This window comes from Sinocyclocheilus rhinocerous, unplaced genomic scaffold, assembly GCF_001515625.1.
Source record: "Sinocyclocheilus rhinocerous isolate Xijiao unplaced genomic scaffold, SAMN03320098_v1.1 scaffold2150, whole genome shotgun sequence".
Taxonomy (NCBI): domain Eukaryota; kingdom Metazoa; phylum Chordata; class Actinopteri; order Cypriniformes; family Cyprinidae; genus Sinocyclocheilus; species Sinocyclocheilus rhinocerous.
Window position 1 is genome coordinate 62,371 of NW_015630333.1, and position 10,686 is coordinate 73,056.

At 39.0% G+C, this 10,686-nt stretch overlaps 1 protein-coding gene across 1 annotated transcript in view; it reads left to right on the forward strand.

Moving 5' to 3' along the window:
* Nucleotides 1–10,686, forward strand: part of slc1a2b (solute carrier family 1 member 2b) — a 50,655-nt gene that overhangs the window by 23,685 nt on the left and 16,284 nt on the right. The window contains exons 2-9 of the mRNA XM_016552325.1: nucleotides 2,701–2,840; nucleotides 3,688–3,840; nucleotides 5,190–5,308; nucleotides 5,706–5,837; nucleotides 6,817–6,961; nucleotides 7,063–7,189; nucleotides 7,284–7,517; nucleotides 10,223–10,417. Of these exons, the coding sequence (XP_016407811.1) occupies nucleotides 2,711–2,840; nucleotides 3,688–3,840; nucleotides 5,190–5,308; nucleotides 5,706–5,837; nucleotides 6,817–6,961; nucleotides 7,063–7,189; nucleotides 7,284–7,517; nucleotides 10,223–10,417 (1,235 nt within the window). The 5' untranslated portion in view covers nucleotides 2,701–2,710. The remainder of the gene's footprint in view (nucleotides 1–2,700; nucleotides 2,841–3,687; nucleotides 3,841–5,189; nucleotides 5,309–5,705; nucleotides 5,838–6,816; nucleotides 6,962–7,062; nucleotides 7,190–7,283; nucleotides 7,518–10,222; nucleotides 10,418–10,686) is intronic.

Genomic DNA, 10,686 nt, shown 5'->3' on the forward strand with positions numbered 1-10,686 from the left:
CCACAAGTAATAAAAGTATGAAAAAAGTAAACAAGTTTCACCCAAAAGTTTTTGTCATATTTTTGCTGCCACTGAAAAACATCTGTAAACTGTTTGTTGTCTGTTTTAGGGTTTGCTGGCGTGTTTCAGGATCTTCCTCAGCCAGCCTGTAAAAGGAAAATATAATATACTTAAGTAAAGCAATGAACTGAGTCTGACCAAATGCAACATTAGATCATTGACACCAGCTAAAATATAACTTTTCAATAAATAACAAACCTCAGCTTTTAAAATAAATTTAGATAAGATTACATGTATTAAGTGTATATCAAATAGATGGAAACTGTAGTATTAAAAACACTTTACAATAAGATTCCATTTGTTAGATAACATGACCTAACGATAAACAATAGTTAATTTCAAAATTTACTAATACATATAGGTGCATCTCAATAAATTAGAATGTCGTGGAAAAGTTCATTTATTTCAGTAATTCGGGGACTTTAATAAAGCCAATCTCTCCCGTGAACTGCCAAAATACAGACAGCACATCACATGTCCCACCAGAGACAGTAATATATTGGATCACTGTTACACCACAATAAAGGATGCTTATCACTCTGTCCCACGAGCAGCTTTGGGACTCTCTGATCACTGCCTAGTTCATCTTATACCGACCTACAGGCAGAATCTGAAATCAGCTAAACCTGTACTAAGGACTGTAAAGTGATGGACTAATGAAGCACTGACTGGAGTGTTTCTGAAGCTGCAGCCACCGATCTGGATGAGCTTACAGAGACTGTAACTTCATACATTAGTTTCTGTGAGGATATGTGCATCCCCACCAGGACATTTCTTATCATTCAATAATGATAAACCGTAGTTTACTGGGAAACTCAAACAGCTTAGTCATGCCAAAGAGGATGCTTACAGAAATGGGGATTAAATCTTGTACAACCAGGCCAGAAACAGACTGACAAAAGAGATCAGAGTGGCTAAAAAAACCTACTCTGAAAAGCGGAAAAAACAGTTTTCAGCCAACGACCCGGTGTCAGTATGGACTGGTCTGAGGAACATCACTAAGTACAAGACACCACCCCCACAGTCTGTGGAGAATCAACAACTGGCTGACGATCTGAATGTGTTTTACTGCCAATTCGAAAAGCCCAGTCTCTCACCCCACACCTGCTCTGATCTGCACTTCACACACTCACCTACCCCTCCTGCAACTCCCCTCCCTGCCTTCCCCACCATTCAACCTGTGCTTAAGGTACAGGATGTGAACTGGGTCTTCAGGAAACAGACGACTCGGCTCGGCACGGCTCAGTACGGCACGGCACGGTTCGGCTCGGCACAGTTTGCTGAAAGCTTCAGGCCCAGATGGTGTTTCACCTGCCTGTCTAAAAGTCTGCGCTGACCAACTGGCCCCCATCTTTACACAGATCTTCAACAGATAACTGGAGCTGTGTGAAGTTCCCTGATGCTTCAAACGCTCCACCATCATTCCGGTCCCCAAAAAGCACAAAATCACTGGACTTAACTACTACAGACCTGTCGCTCTCACGTCTGTGGTCATGACGTCATTTGAGCAACTGGTCCTGGCCTACCTGACGGACATCACTGGACCCTTGCTGGATCCTCTTCAGTTTGCGTACAGAGCAAACAGGTCTGTGGATGATGCAGTCAACATGGGACTGCATTACATCCTGCAACACCTCGACAGACCTGGGAATTACGCAAGGATCCTATTTGTGGACTTCAGTTCGGCCTTCAATACCATCATGCCTGACCTCCTCTCAGACAAACCCACACAGCTGAAGTAGGACATTCACATAAACTGTATTGTGAAAAAGGCCCAGCAGAGGTTGTATTTCCTTCGTCAGCTGAGGAAGTTCAACCTGACACAGGAGCTGCTCAAACAGTTCTACTCAGCCGTCATTGAGTCTGTCTTATGTTCATCTGTAACTGTTTGGTTGCTCAATATGCTCAAGCAATTTGTGTGCTCTTAAACGGCCTATTAAAGACCTTGTTTGCTCCTTCATCAGTGTGGATTGTAGGCATTGATTCCTCTGTCTGTCCGCTTGGCAGTAGTCAGAGAATGTGTCAGACTGGGTGATTTAAACTATAAATCACAGTTACATCATTCTGTTCAAGTGAACCCCAGTGGTAATTGAAGGGGTAATTCTGTTCAGGAAACCACTTTTCCAGTACGAAATCCATTCTCTTCTGGAAAGGGCAATAGAAGAGGTTTCCCTCATCAGAGAGAGTGCAGTTTTTACATTTTCTTGTGCCCAAAAACGATGACAGTATGAGTCCTATTCTGGACCTAAGATATTTGAGTTTAAAATATTGATGAAATGTCCTTTCAGAAAGCTAATGCAGAAGTATATAATGTCACAAATACATCAGGGGGATTGGTTTGGTGTGACAGATATGAAGGCTGCAGATCTTCATATTTAGATTGTGCTGAAGCACAAGCCATTTTTCAGGTTGACTTTTGGGAGCAAAGCCTATCAGTTTTGCATCCTTCTGTTCTGTCTGACTCTCACACCTTTCTGAAATGCACAGATCCGCATTTTGAACTTGCGGATGCCTCGAATGATTGGTTGGTGCTAGCACACACTGAGAGTCTTGCTAAACAACATTGAGACATTGTCACACTGATCACATGTTCATGCGATGAATTCGCTTATTTACTCTTTTGTCTGTTTCTCTGTGCAGTTCTGGAAACATGCCGAAGCACGTGGAGGTAAGGATGCATGAAAGCCACCTGGAACCCATTGAGGCGAGGCCGAACTCCAAATGGGGCACAATATGCCAGAAGATGCGCAAGAACCTGCTGCTCACGCTGACTGTGATGGGTGAGTGTTCTTCAGCAATCCACAGTGAGGAAAGGGAAGAGTAGACAGAGAAAAGAACACAGCACACATAGCATGGTCTGATGCTGCAAAGCAGAGCTACTGCTGAATAACTGGTATCTGGACAGTAAAGGCTCAGTAGAGAGCAGGTGACAGTACATCTTTTATATTTCTTCATTGTACCAATGAATAAATGGTGAGGAAGTTATCTTTATATTGCATTGTTGAAGTAATTGAATAGGTGAATATATTCCTGTGGAGTCTTTGGAGGGTGTGGATAGCAGTTAGTATCTCTATGAAGACATCCTGAGTGGGCGAGTGTGATGCATGTGTGATTATGTGTGTGTTTCAGGATGTAAAAAACAAGATTATTTTTAGGATTCTAAACTCAGAAAGTAAAGTGCCTCAGCAGGGGTGCGTTAGTGCTTTAGAGACTGTTAGGTAGGTGGTGGCTGGGACAAACGCTGTGATAGTAGGGCTGAAGAGTGCACTGTGCCCAGGGATGGAATGCCTCTGTTCCAGAGCCTTCACTTGACACAGATATGGTTCCACAACACAATATCTGGAAACGTCCCATACATGATGGTACATATGACTATCTGGACCTGCATTGTCAATAAGACACTTTTTTTTCGTCTAATTCAGCCAACTCCACTTCATGCATTTGTCTTGCATTATTGCAACTTTTGATACTTTTATTTTTTCCACATTAATTTAAAAACTGCCTAATTATGTTCACTACCTATGACCCAGAGGAACTGGGGGGGGGGATTTATTTGTTTGGAATCACATATGGCCACATATTTGTATATACATTTAAAGTATGTTCAGGAATATTTTCCTTTCATAGGTGTGATTTTGGGAGCTGTTTCTGGTATGCTGCTGCGTGTGGCTTCTCCAATCGATGACAACATTGTCATGGTAATTGCCTTCCCTGGAGATATTCTAATGAGGATGCTAAAAATGCTCATCCTTCCCTTAATCATCTCCAGCTTAATCACAGGTAACGCAAACCTCATCTTTTAATAAGCTGTCAACAATATGATTGGAAATGTTAAATACATTGGCGAAACCACAAACAAATAATTCAGCTGAGAGTAATGCTTGGGCGTGTTATTATACTAACAAACGGAGTGGAAAACAGTGAGAGAGAAAGAGGCGTAATCTTTTAACCTTAGGCCTTTTCAAAATGTGCTTATGCCTTTAATTTAGTCAAAAATCTTCTGATGTAGAGTGATGTGAGAAGAACTGCGTTCATTCTTTTTAATGTTTGATGTTCTCACAGATTATGGTTGCTGTTGCTTCTGCTTTATAGTTCTTTACTGTATTTAAATTAAATTAAGTCATTTAATTTCTGCACACTCATTTAATTTAATTTAATACATTAATACTTAGAGAAAGGTCTTTTCAGTCATTAGGTTTTGTGTCAAGAAAGGCCGTTGGTTGTGCCTTATACTGGGAGAGACAAAGAGAGAGAGTTTGCTGTGATGGTAGGGTTAGGGTTAAGGGACAGAATATACAGTTTGTACAGTATAAAAACCATTACACCTATGAAGAGGTAAGGGACAGTGAGTTATAAAGGACAATGAATATGAATGCAATTAATATTCAATAAAGGTTGGTTTAAAGCACTTAATTTTCCATTTTCTGTGACCTAATCTAAGTGAGAACTACTCACTCCTTATTACCAGTTAACAATTCATTTACTTTGAGATAATTAAACAATAATAATTGTGTTAATTACAGTGATAATGAATGAAGAACACACTATTTTGTATAGAGTCTATTAATGTATTAACTATAGTTTATAAACTATGAATTAACTATAAACTAATAGTTTGTTAACTTTTTTAGTGTATACTTATTATAAAGTGTTGCCGGAGGAGGTTTACCTTATTTCTCCACACTGACTTTGGCAGTGCTAGTGCAGGATATCTTATATAATCATGTGTGCGGCAGCTTCTGTGTATTGCAGTCAGAGGTGCTGTCAAGTCAATGTCATGAGCATAAGACAGCAAAGTACAAAACTTGGATCATCATCAACAAAGTACAAAACTACATATTGTATCACATGTTGTCTCTATTGCTGTATATTCTCAGTCTAGTCAGATCTGCTAATCCCATCAAGCCACAAACATCTGCCAAGCAAGCACAGAATGTATCAGCATGTCTGCTGTGTAGAAGTAACCGCAAACTTAAATTGTATCTCATGCCAATTCACTGAAATTTAACTGAGCTAGATTGGCAAAAACTGAATATCAAAATACGTAATGGCACTGAAAAAACAACATTTGAGTTGTGAATATGACAGAATGATCATGTAAAACAATATGGCACTTTTCCCTAACTGAGGTCTTTCCGGTCTGGATGCAAAGTCAAGTGGTCGTCTGGGTTCCAGAGCCATGATTTATTACATGACCACTACTATCATTGCTGCTGTGCTGGGGGTCATCCTGGTGCTCCTCATCCACCCCGGAAATCCCAAAAAAAGTGTTGAATCTATTTGAGATTCATTTTGGTTTTGGATGGCAAGGGGCATACTATCATTCTTGCTGTTTAAATCATGCATTATGATTATATACTGTAGTAATATCATATATACACAATTCAGTGTTCACAGCAATCTGACTGAGCTAGATTGGCAAAAACTGAATATCAAAATACGTAATGGCACTGAAAAAACAACATTTGAGTTGTGAATATGACAGAATGATCATGTAAAACAATATGGCACTTTTCCCTAACTGAGGTCTTTCCGGTCTGGATGCAAAGTCAAGTGGTCGTCTGGGTTCCAGAGCCATGATTTATTACATGACCACTACTATCATTGCTGCTGTGCTGGGGGTCATCCTGGTGCTCCTCATCCACCCCGGAAATCCCAAACTCAAGGAGAATCTAGGAGAAGGAGCTGAGAATGATGAGGTTTCCAGTCTTGATGCCTTTTTTGACCTTATCAGAAACCTCTTCCCTGAGAACTTGGTTCAGGCTTGCTTCCAGCAGGTAAGACAGGACGCATGTGCAAACCCGTATGTGCTTCCATAGGGAACTTTTAGACTCACTTTATATCAGGAGTTTTCAACTACAAATTGATACAGTATATATATTGTGTAAATACATATGAATTTCTGTTATTTTTATATTAACAATTTTTTGCGGTTTAACATGTTAAAAATAATTAAGATAGCATCCTTTTTCCCTCAAGAAGCTGTGATAATGTTCTGTCCACATGTCTTTTGGTTAGCATTACAGTGTTTGGTAATTAAAGGAATAGTTCACCCAAAAATGAGAATATGCTGAAAAATGTGCTCCCCCTCAGGCCATTAAAGATGTAGATGTGTTTGTTTCTTTATCAGGACAGATTTGGAGAAATTTAGTATTACTGAATCAGCAGAGAATGACTGACAAACAGAAACATCACCAAACACACTATAAAAAACACAGCTAAATGTGACATTATAATGGGTTTAGGTGGATATTATTACAAATTTACTTAAATTGAAAGATTTGATCAGTCAATCAATTTAGGCCTGGCTTACAATTATACTGTTCTGTTGAATGGCTATGTAATTGCTCATTTCATGATTTCACTGTTATCGTAGTACTTATAGTAGAAAGATGCCTTTACATGTATTTAAAATATGAAATATTCAAAATATGACTCAAAATAGATAAGTTGTTTACACATTCTTTTGGTGATTCAATGTGAAATTATATTTATGATACAATTTAGGTTAGGTTACCATTAATAGTGGAATTAATTACAGAATTCTGTGCAATTAATGAATCATTCTTAATCAGTCAATCAACAGTCCTAGTAATTGTAAAGTTGTACTTACATTTAAAGTAAATGCATGAAATTATAGTTATATTAAATATTTAATTTAATAATGTGCATTGCAGTTAAAGACATCTGATATAAAGTGGGAGTTGAACAATAAATTGGTGTAATAAATTAGTCAGGTGATGTTGAAATTCACAGATCCAGACCGTCGTGAAGAAAGTAGAAGTTCAGCCTGATTTCGATGACACCAACAGCACTGACTATCTGTCAAATGCCACCAAACCACCCCCTATTTTCATTGACAAGAAATCTCTCCAGTTCAAGAGTGGAATGAATGTGCTGGGTAGGGCGACCATACTCTCAGATATCTATAATTCCTTATAATAACTCCTTCCCTTTTCATTGATTGATTGATTGATTGATTATCTTTGTCTTTCATTCCAGGTCTAATTGGATTCTTCATTGCCTTTGGTGTTTGTATGGGCAAGATGGGAGAGAAAGCTAGGCTCATGATTGACTTCTTCAGCATACTCAATGAGATTGTGATGAAGCTAGTTATCATGATCATGTGGTCAGTTGTACTTTTTATGTCCTCTAGCTAAGTACAAAGTCCAGTAATGATACGTTTTATTCCGATGGACTCACATTATGGACTGACTCTGTAGGTACTCTCCCTTTGGCATCGCCTGCTTGATCTGTGGAAAGATCATCTCTATCAAAGATCTGGAGGTGGTGGCCAGGCAGCTGGGGATGTACATGGTGACAGTTATTATTGGTCTGATCATCCATGGTGCCATATTCCTGCCATGCATCTACTTTGCAATTGTACGGAAAAACCCCTTCTCGTTCTTCATGGGTATCTTCCAGGCCTGGATCACAGCTCTGGGCACAGCCTCTAGGTATGAAATTACACTACATGACCTTTGCATAAATTATATATTAATTATTTTTAGCCATACATTTGTAAATGTTATTGAAATATTAATGTTATTATATGGCCTGATGGATTTTATTTATTTATGTAACGCTTTTCACTATACACATAGTATGTATCACTTTGAGTGTAGCATACTCCAGCCCCAATCAAATATAGCGACACATCAATAACATCATATCTCATTGGTTCTTGTGTCATGTCATCATGACATTAAGTCACGTGACACATAAGAAGCAGTCTGGTTTGGTGTTATTGACCTGTCACCATATTTGATTTAGACTCTGCTCACCCCCCTTTATAATAATCTCATTTTGTTGCTTTGCAGCCTGAAATGAAGATGGACACAGTTTTTGTCTTATCCAGCTGTATTACCTTTTGCTTTAATTGCAGCCTTTAGTCTGTTGGGATTTGTCTCTGTCTCGACTATCTTTGCACATTTAGACTTTGCAATATTTGCTCACTCTTCTTTGCAGAACTGCTCAAGTTCAGTTCAAATTTGTTTCAAAAGTTCAAAAGTTTCTAATTTGATGGAGAGCGTTTGTGGACTGCAGTCTTCAGTTCGTTCCTCAGATTTTCAATGGGGTTTGAGTCTGGGCTCTGACGAGGCCATGCAAGGACATTTAGCTTTTTCTCCTTCAACCACTGTGTGTCAGTTCTGCTGTGTGCTTTGGCTCATTGTCATGTTGGAAGGTAAACCTTCTTCCCATTGAGAGCTTTCTGGCAGAGGGCAGCAGATTTTCATCAAGAATTTGACGGTATTATGCCCCATCCATTTTTCCTTCTATCCTGACAAATGCTCCAGTCCCTGCTGCAGAGAAACACCCATAACAGGATATCACCACCTCCATGCTTTACTTGAGGAATGCTGTTATTTGGATGGTGAGCTGTGTTGGATTTCTGCCAGACGTATCAATTGGTGTTGAGGCCAGATAATTCAATTTTAGTCTCATCTACCTCAGAAAGTGCATTTTGGCAAAGCTCAGTTGTGACTGCATGTGGCCTTTCTTGAAGAGCGTCTTTTTTCTTGAAACCCTCCTATACAAGCCACATTTGTGGAGAATTTGTGATATTGTTGTCACTTACTTGAGGAATGCTGTTATTTGGATGGTGAGCTGTGTTGGATTTCTGCCAGACATATCAATTGGTGTTGAGGCCAGATAATTCAATTTTAGTCTCATCTACCTCAGAAGGTGCATTTTGGCAAAGCTCAGTTGTGACTGCATGTGGCCTTTCTTGAAGAGCGTCTTTTTTCTTGAAACCCTCCTATACAAGCCACATTTGTGGAGAATTTGTGATATTGTTGTCACCTGCACACAATGACCACTCTTTGGCATAAACTCCTGCAGCTGCTTCAGAGTTGCTGTCAGTCTCTTGGTCGCCTCTCTGACCAGTTTCCTCCGGCTCTTTCATCAGTTTGGAGCGACGTCCTGATCCAGGGAGGGTCTGTGTTGTACCAAAGACCTTCCACTTCTTAATAATAGACTTCACTGTGCTTCTCTAATCCAGGCACGTTGTTTCAGTTAATATCTCCTCAAAGCTCTTTATGATGAAGAGAATAGACCTGTAATCTCCACTCCCCCGCAGTCACCGAGAGTTCTAAGCAAAAAGGTTTGTTTAGTCCAGAGAGCCAGAAGGTGTCTTGAGAGAGATCTCTAATTAATGTAATTAAGCAGTGAAGCAGGCTTTAGATGAAGCTTTCCTCTCAAGATGTCCTCTGGCACACAGATGCTCCACTTCAAACAGTCAGAGTGTTCTCAGATCCATTTAGAATATTTAAGATAAATTTCTAATGTGTCTCTGGTCATCTTTAGGCCAGAAATTGAGTGTTTTTCTGACCTTGAATAACTAAATAGATGCAAAATACTCCAAATTAGGTGAGAAAAATATATAATGTGCACAGGGCCAGATAAACCATATGGGCATTTGGGCACATGCCAATCTTGCCCTCAGTGTGAATATTCACTTGTAACATTTCAGATTTGGAGAAATGTAGCATTGCATCACTTGCTCACCTGTTGATCCTCTGCAGTGAATTGATAAAGCCTTTGAAATTTTTTTGTATCAATCTCCTGACTTGTGCCTGTCCACAACTTTATCTCGGAGATCTTTTGACAGTTCCTTGCGGTTGATTGTTTGCTTCAGTTGCACTACCAAGGACTGAAATGCTCCAGTAAAAACTCTTTTCATGCTGAGCTGATCAAAATGAGCACAGCCGAGCACAACCGATCACAGATGAAAGTCAAATGGCTTTGTGTGCCATTGAGAAGGTGATCAGCTCCACCTGATTGAGTTTACAAGTCATTTTTAGCATCGGGGTGATCCTTTTTCCAACTCACTGATTCTGCTTTGTTTTTCTGACATGTTGGTGTTATATCTTTCACTTGGATGTTATAAGTTGCACTGAGTAAATACAGCTGGAAAAAACTAAAATTGTGTCCGTCTTCATTTCAGGCTGTAAAGCAATAAAATGTGATTATTTTAAAGGGGGTGATTCTTTTCTATACCCACTGTATATACCTATGATGTAAAGTTTATAAATTACTATTATAAATAAATATATGTACAAAAAACAAACAAAAACTCAAAAACTGCTAATTATTACAACATAACCACAAGCATAATTTATTATCTGAGTAAGAATTATATGTTTTCCTTTTCTTCTTCTAGTGCTGGCACTCTGCCCGTAACGTTCCGTTGTCTTGAGGAAAACCTTGGTATTGACAAGAGAGTTACACGTTTTGTGCTGCCTGTTGGAGCAACAATTAACATGGACGGAACAGCCCTCTATGAGGCTGTAGCTGCCATTTTCATTGCCCAGATGAACGGAATTGATTTAGATCCCGGTCAAATCGTCACTGTCAGGTAAGACAGAATAGGCTACTTTTCAAAAATATATATTATGAACTAACATCCACCTAATTAATTAATGTGCTGGGCACCAACTAAATGTTACAGAGAGGTGGAGCCGAGCATAAATCATATATTAAGCATATTTTCCTGTTTTTTGTAGGTAATTATGATCAACCATATACATTTTTTTTTTATTACAACTATAACTTTTCTATTACCTTCTAATAAGTGGGCTTAATAATTCAGAAACTAAATTATCCATCATATGTAATCAAAAAAAT